Source organism: Budorcas taxicolor, chromosome 8 (genome assembly GCF_023091745.1).
Source record: "Budorcas taxicolor isolate Tak-1 chromosome 8, Takin1.1, whole genome shotgun sequence".
Lineage (NCBI taxonomy): Eukaryota > Metazoa > Chordata > Mammalia > Artiodactyla > Bovidae > Budorcas > Budorcas taxicolor.
In genome coordinates, this window is record NC_068917.1 from 65,939,342 (window position 1) to 65,967,235 (window position 27,894).

General features: G+C 47.2%; 1 protein-coding gene across 1 annotated transcript; it reads left to right on the top strand.

Annotated features, from left to right (window-relative positions):
• Nucleotides 1-11,641: 11,641 nt before the first annotated feature.
• NANS (N-acetylneuraminate synthase) lies at nucleotides 11,642-27,528 on the top strand. The gene is made up of 6 exons (XM_052644781.1): nucleotides 11,642-11,857; nucleotides 14,751-14,966; nucleotides 21,848-21,947; nucleotides 22,934-23,088; nucleotides 25,328-25,594; nucleotides 27,291-27,528. The coding sequence occupies exons 1-6, from the start codon at nucleotides 11,726-11,728 to the stop codon at nucleotides 27,498-27,500; spliced, it is 1,080 nt and encodes a 359-aa protein (XP_052500741.1). The 5' UTR covers nucleotides 11,642-11,725; the 3' UTR covers nucleotides 27,501-27,528.
• The last annotated feature ends 366 nt before the right edge of the window (nucleotides 27,529-27,894 follow it).

Genomic DNA, 27,894 nt, shown 5'->3' on the forward strand with positions numbered 1-27,894 from the left:
CCTAGAGAGGGAAGTACTTGAGCCACACATGCGGATATGAGTGACTAGAAATACGAATGGAGAAAGGAGGGAAGAACGTGATGGACAGAGGTCACAGGTAGGGAGTTGTGTACGCTTGGCTTCAAATAGGCAAGTTGGACTAGAGAATGAAGAGAGGAGTGGCGGGTGAGACAGGAGCAGTGATTTGGGACCTTATCCCAGGGGGGCTTGAATGGCAGAGCTTTTCTGTGCGTTCACTTTACAAAATGTCATTTTGACCTATGACCTGTGGCCAGTGAGGATTTCTAGGGAACTATCAGACCTGCTTTTCCTTGTCTTAAAATGAAATTTTCCAGAAGCTTGTAACGTGCAGACCTCTGATAGGGCCTTGAGGCCCAGGTACTCTCAAATAAAGACTTAAACTTCTTGAGAAACAGGCTTTTTGGTGATGAGGTCACAGAGCAAACCCTGTTACTGGAGTTCTCTCCTCTGAAGGAGACGTTCATGGAGTGGACTTGCTCCCAGCTTTTGTAGTGAATGTTTTAAACATCTGAGCTGGGTGGGAGCTGTGATGGGCTGGATAACTGGTCCTTAACCTGTTCCTGCAGGGTAGGGAGAGGGGTCTCTCCCACACACAGCTGCCCTCCAACCAGAGTAACGACCCTGTTCTGTGTGACATGGAATGTCCTGATTGCATTTGTCTTTTAAAAATAAAGGAAGGGTTAGAGACTTCCCTGGTGGTCCAGTGGTTAAGGATCAGCTTTGCAATGCAGGGGGCGCGGATTCAATCTCTGGTCAGGGAACTAAGATCCAACATGCTGCAGAGCAGCTAAGCCCACATGCCACAGCTACTGAGTGAGCCTGTGTGTTCTGGAGGCTGTGTCCCGCCAGTGGGAGATCTCACATGATGCAACTAAGACCTGAAGCCAAATAAGTATTTGGAAAACAAAGTATTGCTCCTTGCACATATGGGGAAACCGGCGTAGGAAAGCATCAAGGCCTGGCCCAAGGTTTCCTGATGAAGTAGTGAAAGAACCTGGCCCAGTTCTCAACTCTGTTCTTCCATTTAGTTTACTCCTGCTGTAGGGATCCAGGCCCTAAAGAGTGAATGACACTTCTGAGGGAAATGCAGAGCAGTGTGTGTAAAATGCTAGCCCACGCTCCTCATCACCACCGCTGGGGCCTCCACCCAGTATTCATGCGAGCAGAGTTAGAGTCATTTTCATTTCTGGCATCCTATTTGGGCTGCATCACCCTCCCATCAGAGAAAGATGAGACAGAATCACGTGGCTCTGTCCCTAGGCTATGACCTTCCCTTTTCTCCAGTCCTGTCGAGTTGTGCTGACATCAATTTTAATGAGACTGGTGATACCACTGTGTTGACAGTTTATAAAGGGAGTCAAGTTACCAACTGACTTAAGCTTCACCTGCCAAACAGTTGCTCTGCAGGAAAACCACCAAGATTGAAGCAAGTGTAGAAGTTCTTTCTAGAGCCAATTAGGTCAGCCTCGTAGTCTCCAAGTATATTACAACTTGTTCCAGAGGTGTCAGAAGGGCATTACAAAGAAAATGACCCTTACTCTGTCTTGTTAAGGGGACTTGACCCAGACCAGCTTGTGTATGTTCGCTAGAACACTGCTTCAGCCCAGCCCTGGAGAAGAGAAGTGGAGATGTGAGGGAAGCCTCAAAGAGAACCCAGAGATCTGTTCTAGCCCCAGCCTGGCCACTAGCTGGTATTTGACTCTCCTGAGTCATTTCCCTTCTGGGAACCTTCAGTTCCTTGACTGGAAATATGGAGCCCAAGCTTAAGTGAGTTTGCAGCCCTGATATAGCTATGTACATCAGAACGAGGTATATATATATATATATATATATATATATATATATATACTCCAAGTTCTAACCAGCAATAGACATGATAGTAGTTACTCAAGCTGTTACTCCCACTTACCCTGCCTTCCTGAGGAGCAGGTAAGGATTTGGGCTGGTGGAAAATAAGAAAGCTGTGCCTTAGGCTGATGGAGTAGAAGGGGATAGACCTGTAGCAAGAGGTCAGTGAGGAGGTGGTTACAGTTATCTGGACAAGTGTGCATGAGGGCTGCACTGCTAAGACTGATGGTGAATGAGGTGTCTTCCAAAAACTGCAATAGGGATACTAGTAAATCCATTTTACTACTGAGGTGTTGGAGAAGACTCTTGAGTCCCTTTGGACTGCAAGGAAATCAATCCAGTCAATCCTGAAGGAAATCAACCCTGAATATTCCTTAAAAGAACTGATGCTGAAGCTCCAATACTTTGGCCACCGGATGCGAAGAGCCAACTCATTAGAAAAACACCCTGATGCTGGAAAAGATTGAAGGCAGGAGAAGGGGATGACAGAGGCCAAAATGGTTGGATGGCATCACTGACTCGATGGACTTGAGTTTGAGCAAGCTCCAGGAGATGGTGAAGGACAGGGAAGCCTGGTGTGGTGCAGTCCATGGGGTCGCAATGAGTCTGACATGACTGAGCGACTGAACAAGTCAGACTAGTCGGTCTGGGGAGTATCTGGCATTATAGACTCACCTTAGCATGTGCAGGATGTGTATCTGCCCCTGGGGGGCACTAATGTTCTGAGTTGGAGGGAGGGAAACTGTTTTCACAGGTGTGGAAACTCCAGGATTTAGAGGTGAAGAGCCTCCAAAGTCAAGTAGCCAGTAAATAGCCAGCCTGGCTGGAGTTCCAACCCAGCTCTGCCCAAATACACAGCTTCTGCTGATGGCTACATGCTCCTCCTTAGGGCTGTCTGGCTCCTGACTCTGTTCTAATGAGAAAGTTAGTGGACCTATTTCTTCTCAATCTGGAGCAAAGTAGATGCAGGCTAACATGAGGTTCAGGGCAGAGTAAGAACAGAGCTAGTTTTCAGAATTGGGACCATGAAATGCTTTAGGGGTGCGGGCAAACTGAACATTCTACAAATACAACTACCACTCTCAATCATAATACTTCCACACTGAGAGAGTCAGCCCTGCCATATACCAACTCAGTGAGCCAGCCAAAGACGCTCTGCTTCTGGGAACTCAGTTTTCCATTCCTAAATTGGGGCTGCCCTGCACACTCTCTGCGTTAAGTTAATGAGTGTGAAAGTGCTGGACACCAGGAGGGGTAATGTGGAGAACTGCTGGGAACAGCCTACACCGTGGGCTTCTCTCAGTGGCAGACTAGGCTGGCCTACACACAGCCTAGGGTTCTGCACAGCAGTGCACCAAGGAGCTGCTGCAGCAGCAGCAAGTGGGTGAGATGTGGGCATCTGAGCAGTGGGTGCTCGGGCACTGGAGGAGTCGGAGTGGGTGACAGGACCCTGGGGAAGCAAGTAGTCCTCAGGATCCCAGCCAGCCCCCAAGGAAGGGAATTCCTTGACTTTGCCCATTCCAGTGCTAGGTCAGGACCCTGCCTTGTCCCTGACCTGTCATTTCGTTCCCTGCCTGCTGGGACACCAATCCACTGTTACCCTGTTTCTGTAGCCACCTGGTGCTCCCTGCCTGTCGACATCCTATTCTACACCCTCTCTGCCAAGCTCAGGCCTGACTTGTCCTAAGCCCCACTTCTGACACAAGGATGATGGTCCCAGGTTTTCCATAGTATGCTGCCGTTTGCTGAGCTCACATCCATTATCTTGTTCCAGAGAGGCAGTGGGAGGATTCCCACCCCATCTTTCAACTGAGGAAACAGTCAGGGTGACTGTTGCAAGGCCCCCAAGTGCAGAGCACTTGTACTTCTTTCCTTGCCTTGGACTAATCGAGAGGAAAAGGCCAAGGGTGAGCCAGTAACTAGACTACAGGACCCAGTCCACTGAGCTTGGGTGAGCTCATCTCAGAGGATCCCTTACGTGGATGGGAACTTCTGAAACTCCGAGCGCTCCACAATACAGGTGCTTCAGCAGGAGGGAGATAGAGGGAGATGGAAGAAATGAGGCTGAGGGAATCCAAGTTCCCACATCACAGGCCACTTGAGGTCTCTCAGTGTCCCACCCAGGACCCATCCTCTCCAGGCTGCTCAAGGGACCTCAGCACAGTTGTGCTCTCCTGACGCCACTTGGGAACTTTCAGTGACTTTCTGGCACCACACCCCAGTTCTCCTTCCCAGCCTTCCTTTCCCTGGTCCCCACACACCCTGCTAGCCAGCTGAACACTCCTGTGTGCTTCGCCTTGCTTGTGCCGCCTCCTCTGTCTGCACTCTTCCTCCATCTGCGTAAGCAAACTGATCCCAGGAGCTTCCCTGGTGGTCCAGCGGTTACAGTCTGCCTACCAGTGCAGGGGACACAGGTTCCATCTCTGGTCCTGTAACTAAGATCCCCCATGCCGTGGGACAACTAAGACCACGCACAGCAACCACTGAGTCCTTGTGCCTCAACTAGAGGGAAGCCCACGTGCCCCAGCAAAGATCCTGCATACTGCAACTAAGACCCCATGCGGCCAAAAATAAATATTAAGCAGACAACACAAGCCAAAAAAGACCCATCCCAGTTTCAAGAGCCAGTGCAAAGGCATTAGCCTCCCCAGTGACCTCCCTGCGTTCGTTGTTCAGTGACTCTGATGGCCTCGTTCTCACTGCCCTGACTCCCTCCTCTGCCAGGAAGTGAGAGCTCTGGGCTGTAGGCCTGAGTCCCTTTGCTGTGCCTCCTACACCGGCACTCAGTGCACATCTCCTCAGTGATTTTTACCCACGTGTATTAGCTTCCTGGGCCCGCCGTAACCACATACCAGAGCCTGGGTGATATAAACAGCGGACATGTGTCATCTCACAGTTCTGGAGGCTGGAAGTCCAAGGTCAAGGTGTCAGCACGGTTGGTTCCTCCTGAGGGCTGTCAGGGAAGGAAGGATCTGTTCTAGGCCTCTCTCCCTGGCTGGTAGATGGCCATCTTCTCCCTGTGTCTCTTCAAGTGGCGTTCTTGTGTATGCGTTTGTGCACAAATTTCCCCTTTCTATAAGGACATTTATCTTGGATTACAGCCCACTCCAATGAACTCAACTTAATTCATCTGCAATGACCCTTTTTCCATGTAAAAGGTCACATTCTGAGGGACTGGGCGTGAGGCCTTCAACATATGCTTTTAGGGAAGGGATCATAATTCAACTCAGAACACCAAACACAAGAACTGTGAAAACCTCTGGGCAGAGAATGGCAGTCACGTGCTGAAAAGCCCCCACTTGGGTATTTGGACTTATAAGCAATGCGATTAAAAGGTGGACCTGGGTGCTCAGGTTTGGAGAGGAGAGTCAAATACAAATTTTTTGTGGACACATTTTTTTTATTTCTCTTGGGAATATATTTAGGAGTAGACTTGCTGGGTCATATGGTAATGAGATGATTAACCTTTTGAAGAACCACCAGACTGTTTCCCAAAGTGGCTGCACCATTGTACATTCCATCAGCAGTGTATGAAAGTTCCAGTCTCTCCACACCTTTATTTGTCTTTCTGATTCTAGACATGCTACTGAGTCTGAGGTGGTATTTCACTGTGCCTTTGATTTGCATTTTCCTAATAGTTAATGACATTGAGCAACTTTTCATGTGCTTGAAATATTGGAATATTATCTTTTAACACATTAGGATCAATCTGGTTGGGCTTGAGTTGACAGTATCACATAGTTGAAACCGGGTTCCTATAGGGTGTTCTGGCGTACTGGGGCTGTTTCTAGAGATGGTTGTGAATTGAGCAGGCAACCACGTAAGCAGTCAGACTGGGGTTGGTGATGAATATCTGGGAGTTACCCATGAGGGTGTACATCCTGAAGCCCTGTAAATGGATGATATTCTCAAGGACAGCATGAGGGAGAAGGAGTGAAAGTTGTTAAAGTTTTGGGGACTCTTGGAAGTTAAGAGTGAGAGGATGAAAGGGAGACAACAGATTCACTGTTTTTTGTGGTTTTTTTGGCTGCTCCGCACAGCTTGCAGGATCTTAGTTCCCCGACCAAGGATTGAAACTGGGCCACCACAGTAAGAGTACCTAGTTTAATCACTGGACTGCCAGGGATTTCCCTAGACCCACTGCCCTTAACTGGGGTGGTAGGGGGGTAGGACCTTCCAGACAGTGGGGTATGGTGGAGGGTGAGGAGGAGAGGAGGCTGGTGAAAGGCACAGACTGTCAAGATGAGATATGAGGACGAGGATGGTCCTCCAGGCCACAGGCAGTGGAAGCAGGCCAGGGGGCAGGAGCTCAGGACGAGACTTCTTTCTCTCAAAGTCTCTGGGGCGAGAACTCTGGGCAAGCAGGTCTCACATGGTTCTCACCACTGCTCTCTGGTGGTGGTGGTTTTCATTCAGCAGGAAGTTGAGAAGGAACAGGGCTGGGAGTAGAACCCTGGCTTCGCTTAATCCAAACACTGTGATTTTTTTTCCAGGACACTATACTGTTTCAACCTCCTGTGGGGGCCAAGCTTGCAAATAGATTATTATCATGTGGGAGGAATTTGGGGTGGGGTCTGAGCTTCAGTGTTGATCCTTGACAGACCCTTCCTGACAACCTGTGTGAAAAGTGTCCCCCTGTTAGTCACATACAGCACTCAACGGCTTTCCTTCATGCCCTCCTTATGACAGTTCATGATTTTATAGCAATGTGTGAATATAGTTTACTTTTATCATAAACTACATTTACTGTAAAATGCAGTTTATAGGAAGAGGCCCCACGCTCTTTGTTCCCCATTCTATTCCTGGTTCTTGGCATGGTGCCTGGCATGCAGCAATCCAAGAATCATTTGTTGGATGGGTGAGTGAGGTAGCATTTGGAAAGTGGAGGCAGGTATGGTGTGTAACCCAGGTCAAAATCCTTCCAACAGAGATAGTGTGAAGTGACTTCCACCTCCCATACTGCCCCAGGTGTGACAGTGGGCTTGTTTGCTCACGGACAGTATAAAAATGATGCTTCTGTTCCAGGTATAAGGACCAAGGTTGAGGAAGCAGGAACTGGGTGTAAGTCAGGGGGTGTCCATCAATGGAGCCTATAAATGGAGCACCTGAGAGAACCTTGGGAGAAGCAGACTCTTTGGCCATTTGACACCAGGGTGGCTGGGGGTTGGGGAGCTTGGGTGGATTAATCCTTCACGTCTTCCTCAGAAGAACTTTCCAGAAAGCTGACTTCAGGGAATGGTCGTGTTCACCTAAGAGGCTGAATGCAGCTTGAAGAGTAAATATGTGAAGTCAATTATGCCTCAGTCTTCACTGTCATATTTCCTTCCCTGTGCTTAGCCATTCAGAAAATGTTTATCAGCACCTATGAATTGTTAAGTTCTGTGTTTGGTGCTACGGATATAAGAGGAAACAGCTGAGGCCCTGCTCTCAAGGAGCTCTTTGTCCTGGAGGACTCAGTTATAATACAAGGCTCCAAGCCACATAAGGGCAGAGGCCTGGTCTGTCTTGTTTGTTCACCGTAGCGTCCGTAGAACTTTGCCCTTTGTTTAGCACTGACTAGGCACTCCAGATAGTTCCAACCCGAAGGAGCTCACACTCTACAGAGAGAAAGACAGACAAGAGGCAGCTCTATAAAGGAGGGAATAAAGAGGGCCTTGCAGGAGCGTAGAGGAGGCTGCTGGGGAGATCAGAGAAGGTCCTGAGGGGAAGTGCCTTCTACCCTGAAGGACCTGCAGAAGGACCTGCAGAAAGCAGGGGCTCAGCATGGTGGGTGCGGGGAAAGAGGGAGTGTGCAGGTTCAGGAAACCACCTGTGTCAAGGGCTGGAGGAGAGAACACGATCCTTTAGAGGAACTCAGAATAGTCCACTGTAACGAGAACATGGAGCGGTGACAAAAAATTAATCAGAGTTCTAGGTTGGAGGAGGCTTTGCAGGAATCAACTTCAGGAGGGGCCAAGCACAGCTGAACTAGCTACTGAGGTCCCAGGCCCCAGCATCTCAGTTCTAGGAACTATAGCCAATCCTTGACCTTGACCCTTATGACCCAGCACTCTGGGTGCCCTAGTTTCTCCAAAGCTAAGTTCTTCCTTGCCCTTTCCTGCAAAAAAAATAAAAAATAAAAAATAAAAAATAAATCCTTCATTGGTTTTGTTTCTAAGACCTTCCTACATGTCCTCATCCATTTCGACAGACTGAACACTGACTCATTACCCAAGCATGGAAACTGGCTTTAAAAACAAGAACAAGAGTAGAATAAAGATTGCATCTTTTCCTCCTTATTTGTGGTAGGTACTAAGTAAGTGTGTATTTTAATGTATTGAAAGTTTTTATTTAACCACAAGTAACATTAGCCCAACTTCCTTTCATGGTATCATATTTCTAAATGTGACATCACCTTTTTTTCTTTAAACTTAACTTCCACTTATATATGAATTATGCAAAACCATAATGGTTTTCCAAGTCAAGTGACTGAGTTACTTTAGTGCTGGGTTTAATTTTCTCTGTAACCAAGGCCTGTTGCTCAACCTCACCCAGCTGTGAAAGGCCATTTAAACTTGAGAGACCTAAAGCACGTGGCCTCTAGTCTAGACATATTGCAGATGAATGAACCCCGCTGCAATCTCCTTGTTCCTTGGTTACTTTCTTGCTGTCCATCCAAGCTCCTCAACCCCAGCCACTGAAGACCTGCTCTGGTGTCAAGTGGCCGAAGAGCCTGCTTCTCTCAAGGTTCTCAGTTACTCCATTTATAGGCACCCTTGATGGTCACACTCTGACCCACACCCACTTCCTGCTTCCAAATGTGCACTTCTTTGGAACCCCTCAACTTTAGGACAGCTGCCCCCACCCCCAGCCCATTTTCCAGCTGTTTTTTAAAAAATATAAAATTGTATTTATTTATGTGTGGCTGTGCTGGGTCTTCACTGCTGTGCAGGCTTTTCTCTAATTGCAACAAGTGGGCTTCTCATTGCAGTGGCTTCTCTTGTTGCAGAACACAGCATCTAGGGTGCATGGACTTCAGTAGCTTTGGATCATGGGCTCAGGAGCTGTGGTTCCTGGGCTGTAGAGCATAGGCTCAGGAGTTGCGGCCTATGGGCTTAGTTGCTCCGAGGAATGTGGGATCTTCCCAGACCAGGGATGGAACCTGTGTCTCCTGCACTGGCAAGCAGATTCTTTACCACTGAGCTCCCAGGGAAGCCCCTTCCATCTCTTTCAACAACTGACCTTTTTCAAGAAAAGATCCATTTTGCCTCCTCTGTTTTTCCATCACCCCTTGGCCACCAAATCTGTTTTCTCCAGCATTCCCCCTGCTCCCATGTTCCCCACCGAGTTCTTGCTGCTCGTTCTCATGCACTGCTCTGGGCCTTCAGCTCTGTGGGCCTCTCCTCCTCAGGACACACCCTGCTTCTCTGTCCTTCCAGGGCAGCTGCACAAGGCTCAGTCCTCCACTGCTCAGTCCTCTGCACACTCTCTCCTTCAGGAGTCTACCTGGTCAGTCTTTCCTCACTCAGACTGGCTGCTGGATTTCTATCTCCAGCCCAGACCCACACTGAGCCTCAGAACTGCCTCTCCTCCTACCCAATGAACAGTTTCACCTGTATATTTATTTTTTAATATTTATTTACTTTGTCTATGCCTCGTGGGACCTTCAATCTTCTGTTGAAGCATGTGGGATCTTCAGTTGCGGTGTGGGGTATCTAGTTCCCTAACCAGGAATTGAACCTGGGGCCCCTGCATTAGAAGCCTGGTCTTAGCCACTGGACCACCAGGGAAGTCCCTCACCTGCATATTTATACCAAGTGTCCCAAACCTACCCTTCTCCCTTCCATCCAGAAGTGCCTCTTCCTCTCCCTTCCGTTGTTGTTACTTTGCTCATTAGTTCTGGAAGTCAAGCGGAGAATCAAGTTTGCTTTTTCCTTCAAACTTATTTCTCAGTTTTGTTTGCAACTCAGTATAGGGTATTGCAATATGTGAACCATGAACTTCCAGATGTTCAAGCTGGTTTTAGAAAAGGCAGAGGAACCGGAGATCAAATTGCCAACATCCGCTGGATCATTGAAAAAGCTAGAGAGTTCCAGAAAAACATCTGTTTCTGCTTTATTGACTATGCCAAAGCCTTTGACTATGTGGATCACAATAAACTGGAAAATTCTGAAAGAGATGGGAATACCAGACCACCTGACCTGCCTCTTGAGAAACCTATATGCAGGTCAGAAAGCAACAGTTAGAACTGGACATGGAACAACAGACTGGTTCCAAATAGGAAAAGGAGTAGGTCAAGGCTGTATATTGTCACCCTGCTTATTTAACTTATATGCAGGGTACATCATGAGAAATGCTGGGCTGGAAGAAAGACAAGCTGGAATCAAGATTGCCGGGAGAAATATCAATAACCTCAGATACGCAGATGACACCACCCTTATGGCAGAAAGTGAAGAGGAACTCAAAAGCCTCTTGATGAAAGTGAAAGAGGAGAGTGAATAAGTTGGCTTAAAGCTCAACATTCGGAAAACTAAGATCATGGCATCTGGTCCCATCACTTCATGGGAAATAGATGGGGAAACAGTGGAAACAGTGTCAGACTTTATTTTGGGGGGGCTCCAAAATCACTGCAGATGGTGACTGTAGCCATGAAATTAAAAGACGCTTACTCCTTGGAAGGAAAGTTATGACCAACCTAGATAGCATATTCAAAGCAGAGACGTTACTTTGCCAACAAAGGTCTGTCTAGTCAAGGCTATGGTTTTTCCAGTGATCATGTATGGATGTGAGAGTCGGACTGTGAAGAAAGCTGGGCGCCAAAGAATTGATGCTTTGGAAGTGTGGTGTTGGAGAAGACTCTTGAGAGTCCCTTGGACTGCAAGGAGATCCAACCAGTCCATTCTAAAGGAGATCAGCCCTGGGTGTTCATTGGAAAGACTGATGCTAAAGCTGAAACTTCAATACTTTGACTCATTGGAAAAGACCCTGATGCTGGGAGGGATTGGGGGCAGGAGGAGAAGGGGACAACAGAGGATGTGATGGCTGGATGGCATCACCGACTCAATGGACATGAGTTTGGGTAGACTCCTGGAGTTGGTGATGGACAGGGAGGCCTGCGATTCATGGGGTTGCAAGGAGTCGGACACGACTGAGCGACTGAACTGATAGAGTATTGCAAGAGCCCTAGTCTGGAAGGCAATCCAGGGTCCTAGTCCCAGCTCCACCGCGGCTTTCTGGATAGCTTGTGGACAAGTCAGTGAACTTTTTGAACTTGTTGCCTCTCATATAATAGGACCAGCAACCACTTATCGAAAGCTTACAGGCCAAGTACTGTGATCACGGTGATCTATACGCTATGTCACGAACCTTAGGATGTAGAGTCTATAATTTTTCCAGTTCAGAGAAAGAGGAAAATAAAGCTCAGAAGGGTAAGGTATTCATGATCAAGAGCAGGGGTGGGCGCCAACCAGCTCTGTAATTATAACTCCAGAATTCATTCTTTCCATCACACCGTAGGGCGCATTCCCTTCACGCCCAAGGAAGCCAGCCTTCAGCCTCCTTAGGGAAATGTTTGCTCACCGATGCACGCACCCTACGACCGTCAGAGGTTACGCTCCCGGCTGTAAGCCATACTCCAAGCTCCAGGCAAGCCTGCTGGACTTCCTCTTTCCGCCGCACCGCTCTCCTAGAGGGTGGCTCCGCCCCCTAATCTGATTGGCTGTCGGGAGCGAGGCCGTGCTTGGGGGTTGGCTGCCCGGTGGCCAAGGACTGACGTGGCGGGGCCGGTGTGTGGGTCCCGCTGGGCTGCGGACCTAACCCACCGAGGAGGTGGCGGGCCCCTGACTGCTGGTGCAGCAGGGAAGCGTGAGCCGCCACCATGCCGCTGGAGCTGGAGCTGTGTCCTGGGCGCTGGGTGGGCGGGCAGCATCCATGTTTTATCATTGCCGAGATCGGCCAGAACCACCAGGGCGATCTGGACGTGGCCAAGCGCATGATCCGCATGGCTAAGGTGAGGGGGACAGTCTAGACAACTCGGGCACTAGCCCGGGGCCGGGGGGCGGGGTAGGGAAGGGCCTGGAGGAAGAGCGGCCTGGGCAGGGGTGGGGCGGGGCTGCTCAGAGCCCGAATCATCCTCGCTCTGCCTCTCGGTGCCCTGCATCCGGCCTGGCGTCCAGCTCTCCAGGTTCACTTCCAAATGTTTCGAATCCTGTTCTTCATCTCTTTGCCACCCTCCTGATTTGTTTGCATTACTACAATTGCCCCCTAACCCGACCTCTCTCCCCCCTTTCTGGTGGCAGAATGATCTTTCTGAAACACAGATTTGATGAGCCTTCAGTGGCTATGCACTGCCACTGTAGAGTCGAAACCCTTTAATAAAGTCTTCAAGACTTTAATGACCTGACCTCTTTCAGCCTATCATTTTTTAAATCTCTGACATTTTCTGCGACAGTGAATTACTTCAAGGAAGTTCCTGAAAGTTGCCCTTGTCCCTCTCATTCCTTGTAATTACTTCATAGAATTTTGAGAATAAAATAAAGATGTAAAGCTCTTAGTACAGTACTTGGCAAATAGGACTCAATGCATGTTACCTACTAGAGATACGATGTTAATGAACGCTCATGCCCCCTCTTCTCTTGGATGCTCTCTCCAACTCCTCCTTTCAGAGTTGGGTTCCCGTAATTTTTCCCATGGGATTGCATTGTCAGTGTCTGTTTAAACTCTCTTTGTTAAACTGTGAGTGCTCTGAAGGGGGGACCTGTCACATTCTTCATTGTAAACCCAGTCCCCAGCATAAGATCTGCACTGATTCCTTGGTTTAGAGGTAGTTCACTAAATCTTTTTTTTCCTTTCACTTCTCTTCAGCCAGAGCTGTTCTGTCATTCGTAATTAGGTTTTCTTTTACTCTTTCAGGACTAACTCTGCTTTTATGGAACCCTACAGAATCATAAAGATACTTTATTTTGGGACTTCACTGGCAGTCCAGTGGTTAAGACTCTGCTTCTATTGTAGGGGATGTGGATTTGATCCCTGGTTGGAAAACTAAGATCCTCGGTGCCACGTGGCCAAAAAAAGAAATACTTTTCTATTTTAAATTTTTATTTATCTTTTCATTGAAGTATAATTGATTTGCAGTAATATTAGTTTCAGGTATAGAACATAGTGATTCAATATTTTTATAGATTATACTCCTCCATTTAAAGTTATTGTAAAACAATAGTTGTATTTCCCTCTGCTGTACAGTATATCCTCATTGCTCATTTATTTTATACATAGTAGATGGTACTTCTCAATCCCACACCCCTTTCTTGCCCATCACTCCTTCCTTCTCCCCACTGGTATCCATTTGTTTGTTCTCTAGATCTGTGAGTCTGTTTGAAACCTAAGTGTCCATCAACAAATGAATGGATAAAGATATAGTATGTATGCACAATGGAATATTATTCAGCCATAAAAAAGAATGATATTTTGTCATTTACAACGATGTGAATGGACCTGGAGGATATTATGCTTAGTGAAACAAGTCAGAGAAAAACAAATACTGTATATTATCACTTATGGGTGAAATCTAAAAAGTAAAATATACTTTTAAAGAGTAACAATTGCTAACATTTTTTAATGCTTACTGGGTCAAGTGCCTTAAATGCATCACCTAACTTTCAAATCTGATGCAAAGGGTGTGTTACACCTTGACTTATTTGGCAGTTTGCTTTTTTGCCAGTAGAGAAGTAATAAAAGCTTGAACAAAGAAACAAAAAGGTCACTTTCAGTCTAATGTTCTTTGAATTTCTTTCTAGCGGTCAAGTTCTGACTGTGCCATTTTGTGGCTTTTCCAGGAGTGAAAGTGACACTCTGAGCACAGACATTTCTGGAGCCCAGGTTTCCAGCAACGTGAAGACCTGGGTGTCTACAGCAGGGTCAGTGAGCTGAGACTTGAGAGAGTTTTCCTTATCTTTCTACTGAGTGGCTTTACAAAAAACAATTTTGAGAGCTTGGAGGCTAACTGGCAATAAAATTATAGCTTTTATAGTCAGACAATCCAGCTTTTATATTACAGCTTCTGTTCAGTAAAGCTGGGGCATTTTAAAATTTTTTTGCTTGCCGTTGCCCCAGAACCTCTTGTTCAAACAAGATGCCATACAGAAACCACATGGGCAAAACAGCTAACGCCACCCCCATCAGGGGCTCCTCAGAAAGTTACAGGCCTTGGAGCTGTTCCACACAGCCATTTGTACAGACAGAGAAACTGAGGCCAGAGATAGGGAGTGACTTATCCAGGAGAGTCAGAGTTAAGGCAGATTCTTTTCCCCCTAAATTCTGGTCCAGTGCTCCTATCCTCTGCTGAGTTATACAACTTAAAATCTTGATTGTTTAATTAATTATTTTAAATATTATAATGTAAAGCAAAGTCCCCCCTGCTTTTTTTTTTTTAATTGCGTTTTAAGAGGAAAAAACAGAGGGGAACCCCTCTCCGCAGCCTTTATTCTTCTTTTGAGACTTCCTTGCTTCTGTTTCTCTTCTTTGGGAGTTCTTAAGAACTCTGTCATTCGATGTTGGCATTTGTTTGTTAAATATTTGTTTATTTACTTATTTGTTTGGCTGCATCAGGTCGTAGTTGCTGAGCCTGAGTGAGAGAGTGAGTGGTCTTAGTTGTGGCATGCAGGATCTTTTAGTTTTGAGGTATGCGGAATCTTTAGTTGCGGTATGTGGGATCTGGTTCCCTGACCGGGGATTGAACCCTGGTTCCCTGCATCTGGAGCATGAAGTCTTAGCCACTGGACCGGCAGGGAAGTCCCCTTGATGTTATTTTTAAAGATAATGGTTCAATAGCAGTTGCCCCAACATTTCTCTTCTCTCTGAGAGCCCGTGACCGAAAATTAAAGGAATCCTAATATGTGTTGCAGGAGTGTGGGGCCGACTGTGCCAAGTTCCAGAAGAGTGAGCTGGAGTATAAGTTTAATCGGAAAGCCTTGGAGAGGCCGTACACCTCGAAGCATTCCTGGGGGAAGACATACGGGGAGCACAAACGCCACCTGGAGTTCAGCCACGCCCAGTACAAGGAGCTGCAGAAATATGCCGAGGAGGTTGGCATCTTCTTCACTGCCTCTGGAATGGATGAGGTGAGCCCTCTGCCATTTTAGCAGACCTAGGGGACAACAGGTGGCCTGGTGTCTTGGTGTCTTTGACTTCAAGCCAGCTGCAGGCCTTGCTCACTTTACACTGTTTTGTGTTTTCTGAGCTAGAGTTCCCCATAACGTTGACCAGGTAAATGTCCAACTAAACAGGAGGCCGGGGGGATTGGAGGCCCAGTGAGATTTGGAGGAAAGAGAACTATGGTTTTCAAAACAGGCTGTCTCTGGGAGTAGGGGGCAACCACCCTGGCAACCCAGAGTCCCTCAAGCCCCTGGGAGATCCTATGGGCCAGTTTGCTCCCCGTGGCCTAGATTCAGAATCAGGAAACTGCAGTCCTAACAGTGTCCTCCTGCTGGGGCGACACTGGATCTTGCAGAAGGGAGGGGCTCCCAGGATGGCCGTGCCCACATCCTGGAAGAGTCCAGCTGGTGCCAGGTCTCAGGTTCCATCTGCTCTGTGACCTGCCTCAAGACTCCTTCATGGGCTCTTTTTTCAAATATAAAAAAATTTAGTTATGATGTCACAGAAAGTTTAGAAAACATGAAAAAAAGATGAAAAACTGACTCATAATCTCTACACGGCAGCTCCTTGTACATATTTCCTCCTGAACTTGTTTTATATACCTGGTTGTTATATTTGTGAATGTTTAGTTCTGTGTTTGCTTCTTCCGGTTAATATTATACCACAGCTTTTACCCATATCCTGGTTTTCTTTCTCAGCTTTATTGAGCTATAATTGACATGTAACTCTCCATATCTTTTGCTGAAAGTTATTAATGGTGGTGTAGTATTTCTTTTGAGGATTTATAATATATGTGACCATTTCTTTATGTTTGAACATGAGGTTACTTTCAGCTTTTTGTGCTTTTAAATGATGCTGAGATGACCATCTTTCCGTGTTTTGAGTTTCCTTAGGATAACTTTGCAGAAACGGATCAGTAGACGAAACTTAACATTTTTAAGGCTTTTGGCTTGTGATTCTTTTAGTCAGCTAGGGTATTTGAAGAGACTCCAGTTCCTTCTGTAGGCCTCTGACCTCTTGTGTTACTGTTCCAACCCTAGGCTGTGTCTGTACATTAAGTCAAAAGAAGCATCACTCTAGTCTAGACCATTAGTAGATTAAAAAAGGAGGGGAAGCAAAGAACCTAGATGTCTGGGAAACTTGACAAGTTCAGGGATCAGTTCCGTAGCCCAGATTCATTCTTTAATTGACAGCATTCATAAGCATGACATTCTTCAGATCTAGTTGTTCATCTAATAATCATAATTTCCTACATCTGAATTCGATGTTATAGTTTATGAAGCATCTTCACTTACAGTAACATATTTTATCCCTGCTATGTCCCATTTTACAGATGAAGAAACGGAGGCTCTAGGGGCTAGAAAGTCTATGTGATGTCGCACAGTTGGGAAATGGGTCTTGAGGGCAGATCTGACACCTTTCTGGGGTTCCCCAGCAGCCAACCAGGTGCCGGTCCAGGCAGGTACAGCTTCCCAGAGCTCAGCAGAGCCTTTGGGCTTCCCCCTGTTCTTCACCGCCCTCCATGTTGGTGGCTGGAGAGTCTTGGACCCAAGTCGCCCCCAGGACAAGGGGACTGATTTTTTCTTTTTTCTTTTTGGCCTCATCATGTGGCTTGCAGGATCTCATTTCCCACCAGGGACTGAACCCAAGCCAAGGCAGTGAAAGCACCAAATTCTAATCACTAGACTACCAGGGAATTCCCAGGGATAGATTTTTTTTTAAATAACAGCTTTATTGACACATCATACAATTCACTCAATTAATTTTAGAGCATTTTTATCACCCCAGAAGGAAGCCCTATGCCCGTTAGCAGTCATTCCTCAATTCCTTCAATTCTCCCAGCCCCAGGCAACTTCTAATCTGCTGTCTGTCTCTATAGATTTGCCTTTTCTGGGCATTGTATATAAAAAGAATCAGACAGTATGTGGTCCTTTGGGTATATATATATTTTTATGGAAACTCAGTGTTTAACTTCTTTGAGGAACTGCCAGACATTTTGAAAGTGGCTGCCCCATTTTACGTTCCACCAGCAATGTATGAGGTTTTTGCCTCTCATTCCTGGTAAGTCCGGGTGGAGGTTATATACCTTCTTTGTGCTTCTGTGTCTTCAGCTGAACTCACCTTGCAGGGTTGTCGTGAGGATTAAATGTGATCACCCGCAGAAGGCGCAGCACACAGCCAGCGCTCAGCGACATTAGTTACAGTTGAGGAAGCAGCCCAGGCTGAGGGTCAGGAAATCCAGGTCCTTGCCCTGCTCTGCTGAGTTCATCTCCATGTGAGCTTTTCAAGTCGCTTCCCCGCTCTGGGGCCTCCATTTCCCTTCGCGTGTGAAGACGCTGCCCTCCAAAGGCTCTCCCTGCTCCTTTGTCCCGAGTCAGCATAGACTCTGGCAGGGTCACTAAGGTGACTTGGACCTGGAATGAGGACTTTCCTGTTCAGACTGTTTCCAGACACCTGAGCTCCCGGATGTGGGCTCTGAAGGGAGTGCCTGGCGTCTGCTTGCAGCTGGGCAGCCGCTGCTCAGGAAGTCACTTCTTTAGGTCTTTCGCTGCCAGGTGGCTTTGAGGTTAAGAGTCAGGAGCACACAGGGGAAGGAGAGGAGTCTGGGTGTTGGTGGCTGGGGCTGCCTGGTTTCCCAGGAAGCAGTTTGGTGTGTAAATTTGAGCTCTGCAGCCACACTCAGGTGCTGACACTGTCACTTGCTCTGTGAGCTTGGACTGGTCACATAACCTTTGAGCCGCAGGTGTCCATCTGTGACAATGAGGTAATCAAGATGCCCACCCCACAGCTACAGTGAGGACCTGGTGAGATGAACCTGGGGGCTTGCAAGATTTGTATCCACTGACTGACAGCTGTTCTGTTGCTTAGAATCCTTTTCTCTGCTTCACACTTAACGGGGCAGGGAGTCTTCTCTGTCTTAGGAATGCCATTTGCTCCCCACTGGTGTCCTGACAGACCAAGGCACAGGCAGCGAGGAGAAATGTATTCTCTTTTTTTTTTTAGATTTATTTATTTTTGCTGTGCTGGGTCTTTGTTGATGTGCACGGGCTTTCTCTAGTTGCGGAAAGCAGGGGCTACTCTTCAAGGGCTTCCCATTGCGGCATTCTTAAGAGCCTTCGCAAGAGTGCCATTTGCTTTGCCTGCCAGGTCCCTTTTTGCTGAACCAGCAAGTCCCGTCTACCCGGCTGTTCGAGGTGGGTTGGTCGCTTGTTCCGTGTTTGTCTAGCAAGCAGCTCTGAGAACTCACCCCCCTGACTTCCTCTGGGCAGTAGGCATGTACTCAGTGCCAGCTTTCTCCTCTGTGTGTGCTCTCCTAGGGCGTTCTTTATGTGCTGAGGAAAGGTTAAGGCATGGTGGAACTTTATGAAGACCAATAAAATACCAGGGCACCTGGTCAGAAGCTGCACAGAGGCCTGTGGAACTCGAGTGAAATGAGCAGAGTGCCTTTGGTTGAAATGGAGTTTTGTTGAGAAAGCAAATGGGAGCCATGACGTAGAGGCGGCCTTTGGAGGACCCATTCCAGCAGAGCCACCCTTCCCTCCTCGTGCCTGCCTCCACAGTGCCTGCCCTCGTTCCTCCAACACCCCTGCTCCAGAGCACCCCTGCCTGTGTTGTGGTATACTCTGACTGGGCTGAGGGCAGGCCAGGCCTTTTTGGCTCCATGCATCCCCGCCCTCCATCCTTTCCTCAGCCTGAGCAAGCCCTCCGACACCTGTTCTCCCAGCTCATTGTCATAGATCCGGAAATCAAGGGGAGTGGAAGCAGCTTTAGAAAAACCCCATCCCCACTGCTGTCTTTTCTGTTACCCCTTAGATTAGCAGGCTCCCAGATTTCTCATGGGATACATTGTGGAAAGGGGGTTCCTCATTAATTCATTAATTTAGAGTCAAAGTCCCTTCCCCAAATAAACAAGGGTTCTGTGCTGAATACGTGTGGGAAACACTAGGAGTAAAACAGCTAGAGGAGTGTATTCACTAGGACCCTCCAAGGTGAGGTCTTACAGTGCAGTGTTTCACCCAAACCAGTTTGCTGGTAGGACCCTTTGCTCTGTGTGTAACCCCTGGATGCCTAGGGAGGGCCATACTCGACTGAGTTCCTTTCAGACAGGCTCAGAAAGCCTTTGTGATGTGGGGCAGAGGAGAGGAGAAGTTATGAGGCTGCCTGGCTACGTTGTATCGATATCCCGTAGATGGAAGGGGGACTGAAAGCAGCATAGAGAGAGGAAGCCAGGAAGTCCACAGAGAGAAAAGCAGCCACTGGCGCTGACCCAGCCTGACGAGGCCTGGGCCCAGTAATACTGCCTCGGCATGGAAGGCGAGCATCTTCCAGATGACTACTGAAACTGGCACCCTTTGCAGAAATTAATCCAAAATGGCAGTTTTCTAAGTGGCCACTAGGTGGGGCTGGCTCCCTAGGAAGGTTGCAAGAAACCAGTTGCACCTTTCTCTACCAACAGGAATTTACCCCTTTGCTCGCTTCAAAATTATAGAGCTCCATGCATATTTTCCTGGAGAAGGAAATGGCAACCCACTCCAGTATTTTTGCCTGGAAAGTCCCATGGACAGAGGAGCCTGGCAGGCTACAGCCTACGGGGTTGGAAAGAGTCGGACACAACTGAGTGACTTCACTTCATGTAGATTTTACAATCAGCATAGGTAAGCTTTTGCAAAGCATTTTCCCTACATTTGGCCCCTCCTTGCCCTTACGTGCCCTGCGCCTCTCCTGATTGGGCTCATTCATCTCTTTATGCCCCTGGGGACTCTGATCATGCTCTCACGAAGTGGAGCATTAGAGATGAAATTTTGCATAGGATTTTCCCTCTTAAAATAGAAAACACTCTCTTCATCTGCCAGATAGAGTGGGGAGGGTGGAGACACTAGACTTTATTCAATAAATATGTTTAAAACAAATGCTTTTCAGTTTCATCTTAGGGCTGGTTAATAGTATGAGAGACACATACACAGGAGAGAATGACATAGAAAACTGTGGAAGGGAAGAGAGAGACAAGGAAGACATAAAGCAGAGGGGAGGAGGAGGCGGCGGCTTAGCACCTTGGAGGTGAGTGGTGCTTTGGCCATCCTGAAAGGTGTCTCCTAGACTGAGGAGAGTGCCATCTGCCTTTGGCCTGTTCACTGGCTGGTTAGTCACTGTATGTCTCTCCAGCAGCTCTGCTGCTGCTAAGTCACTTCAGTCGTGTCCGACTCTGTGCGACCCCATAGATGGCAGCCCACCAGGCTCCCCCGTCCCTGGGATTCTCCAGGCAAGAACGCTGGAGTGGGTTTCCATTTCCTTCTCCAGTGTATGAAAGTGAAAAGTGAAAGTGAAGTCACTCAGTCATGTCCAATTCTTTGTGACCCCATGGACTGCAGCCTACCAGGCTCCTCCGTCCATGGGATTCCCCAGGCAAGAGTACTGGAGTGGGTTGCCATTGCTAGCAGCTCTAACCCCTACTACTTACTAGAGGAAAGTGATTCTCTGAGTGAGGAAAGTGATTCTCTGAGTGAGGCCAGTGATTAGAGTAGCTCATCATCTGCTGGGAAGATGGGAGAAAGCTCAGGCAGTACTGGTTTGATTCAAAGAATCTGCTGGCAAGAACTTCCCTGCTGGTCCAGTGGTTAAGACTCACCACTTCCAATGTAGGGAGCACCAGTTTGATTCAATCCCTTGCTTGGGAACTAAGATCCCACGTGCTGCATGGTAAGGCCAAAAAAAGAAAAGAAGTAAAAAAATAAAGAACCTGCTGGCAGAATGACCTCATACTATTCCTTACCACCCCCGAACCCTTTGGATTTCCATGCCAGTAACCTTGCTCCTTGCTAATCTAAATATGTTTCACAGAGCAGTAACAGTGGTATTACTGAGGAGCTTACAAGAAATGCAGACTCTTAGGCCCCACTCTAGATCAACAGAATCAGAACTTGTATTTCATTCGTCCAAGATCCATGGCGGGTTCGTGTGCCTGTATTAAAGTGTGAGAAGCACCGACCTAGCTAACTTCCAAACTTACCTCTGAGACTTGGCCAGCATTTTAAGATAGATGGAACTTAGATACTGGGAAATATTCCAAGGCATTGACTCTCCCTACTTCTGATTTTCAACTTCAATTAAAAAAAAATTGTAATGAAAAGTAATTTGGGAAGTTTTGGTAATTGTACAGCAAATTGAGATTTTACTCTTAAAATTTGTGGTCCACTAATTCCTTCAGCAGGCATTTGCTGACATTTGCCAGTTTCCTGAGGGTTATTGATGAATCCCAGATAAGGATGGTGAAGGGCCCTAGAGAGGTAGCCTCAAACAGTCAGATTGGTTTTTTCTGTGGGCAGCATAATTTGAGGTCTGAAAGGGCTTGGGTTTGATGAGCCCTGCCAGCTGTGGATCAATGTGTCAGGGCTGGGCCTTGAAACACTTCATTTCTTCTACTTTTGGCAAGGATTGAAATGGCCTCTTTTCCTGGCTGTTTGGTCCTGAGGCAAGGATAAGGCCTTTGAGGGACGCTAACTTTCTCAGTGCCTACTTGTCTGAGTCAAGATTAGGTCATGACCCTTTCTTGTGTGTTCACTGGGCCGCAGGCCACCAGGGAAGGACGGTCTGGCCAGGGGTCTGATTCTTTCCCAGATTCTCATAGACAGTGTGCGCCAGGGCGCAGTCTTTGTTGGATGAGTGGATGGGTGGCTATGAGTGAAGGAATGTCTGAATTTGAATGAAATGACTGCTAACGAATCTGTGTCTGCTTTCAAGTTTCTGGGCAAGAGAAGGGGTGTTTCTGTTTGTAGGTGGCTCCTCGCCTGTCTTAAGGACGGTGATTTTGAACCGTGGTGAATGTCAGCTCCCCCTTTGATTTTTGTAGATGGCAGTTGAGTTTCTGCATGAACTGAATGTTCCCTTTTTCAAAGTTGGATCTGGGGACACCAACAATTTCCCGTATCTGGAAAAGACAGCCAAAAAAGGTGAGTGTTTAATTTTCATCATACAGTCTGAGTCCAGACTTTTTGTGTTTTTACACCATTGGTAATAACCCACTAAAGGAGTCTCCTGAAGACAGATTTTCCAATCAGCATATACTCCCACTTTTTCATGTGCTGAGTTGAAAGAAATTAAAGATATACAGTTTCTATAGGAATTTTTAAAGATTTCTTTTTTTGATATGGACCATTAAAAAAAAATCTTTATTGAATTTGTTGCAGCACTGTTTCTTTTTTATGTTTCAGTTTTTGGGCCTTGAGGCATGTGGGATCTTATCTCCCTGACCAGAGATTGAACCCATACCCCCTGCATAGGAAGGCCAAATCTTAAGTCCTGGACCACTAGGGAAGTCCTCATAAGAATTTTAAAATGAAAATTATTTGTAATTTCTAATAAAATATTTATATAAAATGAAGGATATGACAGTATAAATAAAACTCCTTAGAGGCAGCTCTGACTTTGAGAAGTACTCTCTAGGTATATTAGAACATCCAGCCTCTGCACATCAGAGCTTGTACAGTGGTTCTACAACATGAGTGATCTCATATGGTCCTCATGTCAGTACCGGGACTGAAGCAGGTCATATGATGCTGATGCTTTCTACTTAGCTCATAGCCAAGAATTTGAGACCATACAGGTAGGACTTGGCAGCTCAAGGCCTCACCCTCTTATATCTGGGGGATGCTCACCCTACCACGCTGTGCAACCTCTTAATACAATGAGATGCTCATCTTTCTCTAAAGAGTGTCAGATTCCTCTTAATTTGGTTTACTTTGCCGCACAATAATGTTGTGGGGTTAAGGGAGTCTATGTTTCCTGTGGTTGAGGACAGAAACCCACCAACCTCACCTGTGCTCCCGCACCGTGTAAGAGTTGTTTGAATGATGAGACCAACAGCAGGGGCGTGTTTCAGGGAGAGTTAGAACCCCTGAAAATGAAGTGGTGATGGTACTGGTGTTGGGTCCTTCAGGCCGCCCAATGGTGATCTCCAGTGGGATGCAGTCCATGGATACCATGAAGCAAGTCTATCAGATTGTGAAGCCCCTCAACCCCAACTTCTGCTTCCTCCAGTGCACCAGTGCCTACCCGCTCCAGCCTGAGGACGTCAACCTGCGTGTCATCTCGGTGAGCACAAGGGAGGGCCCTTGTCTGACTGGGTCATTGGCTGTGGGAAAGATGCAGCCAAAATTTTAACCAGCCTTGACATGCTTTGTAATTGGGACATCCTTCCAGTGTCCTGGCCTGGAGAATGCCATGGACTGTATAGTCCATGGGGTCGCAAAGAGTTGGACATGACTGAGCGACTTACCCTTCCACTTGATAGTCTTGCTGTTCCAGAATCAAATTAGAACCAACTATGGAGTTAAGCAGTCAGATACATTCTAAAGATTATAAATTAAATTTTCTTAACACCAATCTTAATTTCTCTCATAAAATTTAAGGTGGAGTCTTTCGGGGTTTTGTTTGTTTTTTTAATTTGTTTTTTGTCATTTTAAGGTGGTCTTTGTAATTGGCCATATACATTTTCTTTACCTGTGTGTTTTGGTCATTAGGGGTCCCTTTTCTGTGAATTGCTGGCTTTTATCTTTTCTTAATGAGTTATGGATTTGTTTTTGTAAAATATACATAAAATTTGCCATCTTAGCCATTTTTTGGTGTCTAGTTCAGTGGCACTAAGTACGTTCACATTGTTATGCTACCATTGCTATGTCCATCTGAAGAACTTTTTCTCATCTCAGAGTCATATCATATTCTATACTCATTAACACTGAGTGCCATCCCCCCCACCCTGCCAGCCCCTGGCAGCTGTCATTTTATTTTCTGTCTCTATGAACATGACTACCCTAGGTTTCTCAAATAAATGGAATCATACAGTATTTGTCCTTCTGTGTCCATCTGCTTTCACTTAGCATAACGTCGTCAAGGCTCATCCATGTTGTAGCATGTATTAGCATCTCATTCCCTTTTAAGGCTGAATATTTCATTGTATGTGTATACCACTTATGGTTTTTCTGTTCATCTGTTGAGGGGCATCTGGGATGGTTCCACCTTTTGGCTAGTGTGAATAATGCTGATATGAATGTTGGTGAGCAAATATTCATTTTTCTTCATATTGAATTGTAGGAGACCTTCTTGAAACTTCTCGTTTTTCCTGTTCTGTTATTTACCAGCTCTCTGATATTTTAAGTACAGTATTTGACATTCTGAGGTTTTCTCCCCCTGATTATATAAGCTCTAATACATTTTTCTAGAAAGTCTTTCCTATTTAACTTTTTAAAAAGTAATCTTCTTTCGAAATGACATGGCTGTCTTTTTAACTAAAGCTTTAGTCCCTCCCAGTTTTGTAGTCTTTTCTCCATTGCTCGCTCATCTCGAAATCATATTATTTTTAAAATTAAAACATGATTTAAGAAAAAAACCTCAGCCTTGACGTATATAACATAGAAAGTGAACATCGTCTATAATCCCATCCCACAGAGATTACCATAATTGACAATTTAGTGTGTATGATGCCAAATATTTTCCTCAGTTTTCTTCCTTTGTAAAGCGTGGTCCTGTTTCCCTTCCACCGTCCCCGCCCCAACCCCTCACCTCCCTGGTATGCTCATGTCCTTTATCCTGAGAGCAGGCCATGATCAGAGTTAAACTGCCAGCCTGCCCCCAACCCCTACCAGCCCAGCCCACCCCATCACGGCAGGGTGAGTACTCTGACCCACAACCTGCACTTCCTTGCCCATCACACACCCTTAAGCCTGGTTTCTGAGGCCTTTGCCACTTAGCCGTCCTAACCTTCTGTTAACTCCCATCTGGGTCTTTCTGCTGTACTTAAGCCTTCTGGTCGCCCTCCCTGACAAGGCTCACTCGACTTAGCATGTCTTTTGTTGCATCCAGTGAATTATAGATAACCAATTAATTAATTATTTAACATTTCCACCGAAGGATTGAGATTGGGCTGTTTGTATTATTGATGGTGATCTTTGTGCATATAGCACGTTTGCTTTCAGTAGCTCAGCCTAATTAAATGCGACAGATGCTTTCTGAGTGAGTTTGGGCATTCGGTTATAATTCTGGTGTTATTCCTGGTGGTTTGCACAGTGTGACACATTCTTCAGACGTGTTCCTGATAAGAGCAGCCATTAGTTTTGAGCCTTCACAGTGTGCTGAGTGCCCTCCACATGCTCACAGCAGCTCCCACCAGCTACCGTCATCCCCAGAAGGAGAGGCTCCAAGAGCCTCAGAGACTTCCTGGAGCATCACAGATAGTGAGCGGCTCAATGGGGCCTCAGATCCATCAGCCTGACTCTGGACTGTATGTGGAAAGCACCACACTATTTAACTTTCTTTTCCTTTTTCTATTTTAAAGGAATACCAGAAGCTCTTTCCTGACATCCCCATAGGGTATTCTGGGCATGAAACTGGCATAGCGATATCTGTGGCTGCAGTGGCTCTGGGGGCCAAGGTCTTGGAGCGTCATATAACTCTGGACAAGACCTGGAAAGGGAGTGACCACTCGGCCTCGCTGGAGCCTGGAGAGCTGGCCGAGCTGGTGCGGTCTGTGCGCCTCGTGGAGAGGGCGCTGGGCTCCCCGACCAAGCAGCTGCTGCCCTGTGAGATGGCCTGCAACGAGAAGGTGGGTTCTCCTGGCCTGCCAGGTGCCAGTGTTGAGAGGAGCCATGTGGGCTTTCCTGAGAGGTAGTGGGAACCAGCCCTACCTGAGCCCAGAACAGTGGGGTGATGCAGGGATGTTGCTGTGAGCCCCTGAGGTTTTTGGAGTTCATGTTAGCAGCGGGAGGAACTTTTTGAAGGAACTTTAGCTGTTCCTCTGGTTCGCTGGCATCATATTATGGTTTTCCGTTAAGCCTGTGGCCCCAGCACTGAAGACCCCGCTGGGGTCTGGGGCCTTATGAGGCATGCGGAGAGGCAGAGTCTGGGGTCCCATGTTGTAGGTAATCCTAGAGGCATGTTCAGGTGGAGGGATTCCATGAGGCGGGGGGAGGAGGGCTGTGAGAAGTCAAGGAATCCCTAAGCACGGGGAGACACTGGAAGCATGGGGCAAGGGTTCTCATGGGCTTGCTGGAGGATGATGCACACATTCCCTTGGGAGCCCTTGGAGCGAGCTGTGCAGCATTAACGTTCAGAGTGGACGGGGGGAGGCCAGCAAACTCTGCCTGGCACAGGGGCCATCAGGCCTTCCTGGAAGCCATGGCCTAGACCTGGCTCAGCCTCTGTGTTGGGGCTGCCAGGGAAGCAGGCACTCACTCCTCTGATGCTGCAGGCTGTTTGGGCCGAAGCCAAGATGCACACCAGGCCTGCTCCAGGAGGGTTGTCTTTTATTCCAGTGGGGCCTACTTGCTGCTCTCAAACATGTATATACACTGGAAAATTAAAATAACAGTGAAAAGAAATTAACTGCATTATAGAAGAGAGGAGAAAGCTGGCTCAGAAACTGGAATAAGAGTTTCAGCAGCTGAGCACTGAATTTGGTTTTGAGCATCCTGGCTCTGTGGGTAGACAGTGAGACACCACAGACGCAACATCTGACAATCATCTGCCAACAAGACCTTGTGTCCTGACATAAATTCCAGAATGGATTCCTTGGCCCTCACCTGGAAGATGCAGAGTTAGATAATTTGTGGAACAGCATTTATAGACCAGACCTTAGAAATGCTGGTTCTGAGCTCCAGGTCTCCTTCATTCCCCTCGTTGCCCAGCCTGTCTGCCCCTTCCATGCTTGTGAGCCCTCCGTATTCCTGTTGTACTGAACGAGGAGGCCATAAGGTTTGTGCCTGTTGAGCCACGGGCCAGGGGTCAGGGATCCCAGGTTCTCCTCCTGGCTCCTTGCGACCTTGGCTAGCTTACCTGCCCTCCATACACCTTCATTTCCATGTGTTTAAAATGTGATACTGAACTGGATGATGACAAAAGTAATCACCATTTTTATTTACCAAGTCTGTGTTCCAGGTAGATTACGGGCATTATCATCACTAATCCTTATAGTCCTCCGACAGGATAGAGGCACTGATACTTCCCATTTTAGAGACTCTCAGCCTCGCCTTGTCCCCAGCTGCCTGGGATTCGGGTCTTGCTCTCTTTGGCTACATAACCTGAGTCCTTTATTGTAAAGGCCACCCCTCTGAGTCTGAGTCCACCCCACACTGGCCAAGACCCTGCTGTGTGTGAGCTATTGTTCTAGGCACCGAAGGGGAAAACAGACTCCCTGCCTTCCCAGTACCTTGTGTGAGAAAACTGATCAGGGACCCAGGGGCTAAAACAACATGTGCTAGTTATTTGTGTGGCTGGCACTGAATCTTAAATTTTATCCACAGCTGGGCAAGTCTGTGGTGGCCAAAGTGAGAATTCCAGAAGGCAGCATTCTGACACTGGACATGCTGACTGTGAAGGTGGGTGAGCCCAAAGGTTACCCTCCTGAAGACATCTTTAGCCTGGTGGGCAAGAAGGTCCTGGTCACTGTGGAAGAAGACGACACCATCATGGAAGAATTGGTAGAGAATCATGGGAAAAAAATCAGATCTTAAAATAAAGTGCCATTCTCTGAATTCTGAATTGCCTTGCTGGTACCATCATGTGCATTTGGGTGAGGTGGGGCAGGATTGCTGGTTTCTGGGGATCCCAAGACACCAGACATTTTGGGGCTAGGCCTGGGGTCAAGCCCGTTGGAGGGATACAAAGAGCAAATATAGGCAGCCTCTGCCTCAGGTTGGAGAAGGCAATGGCACCCCACTCCAGTACTCTTACCTGGAAAAGCCCATACAGGGGAGCCTGGTAGCCTGCAGTCCATGGGGTCGCTAAGAGTCGGACACGACTGAGTGACTTCACTTTCTCTTTTCACTTTCATGCACTGGAGAAGGAAATGCCGACCCACCCCATTGTTCTTGCCTGGAGAATCCCAGGGACAGCGGAGCCTGATGG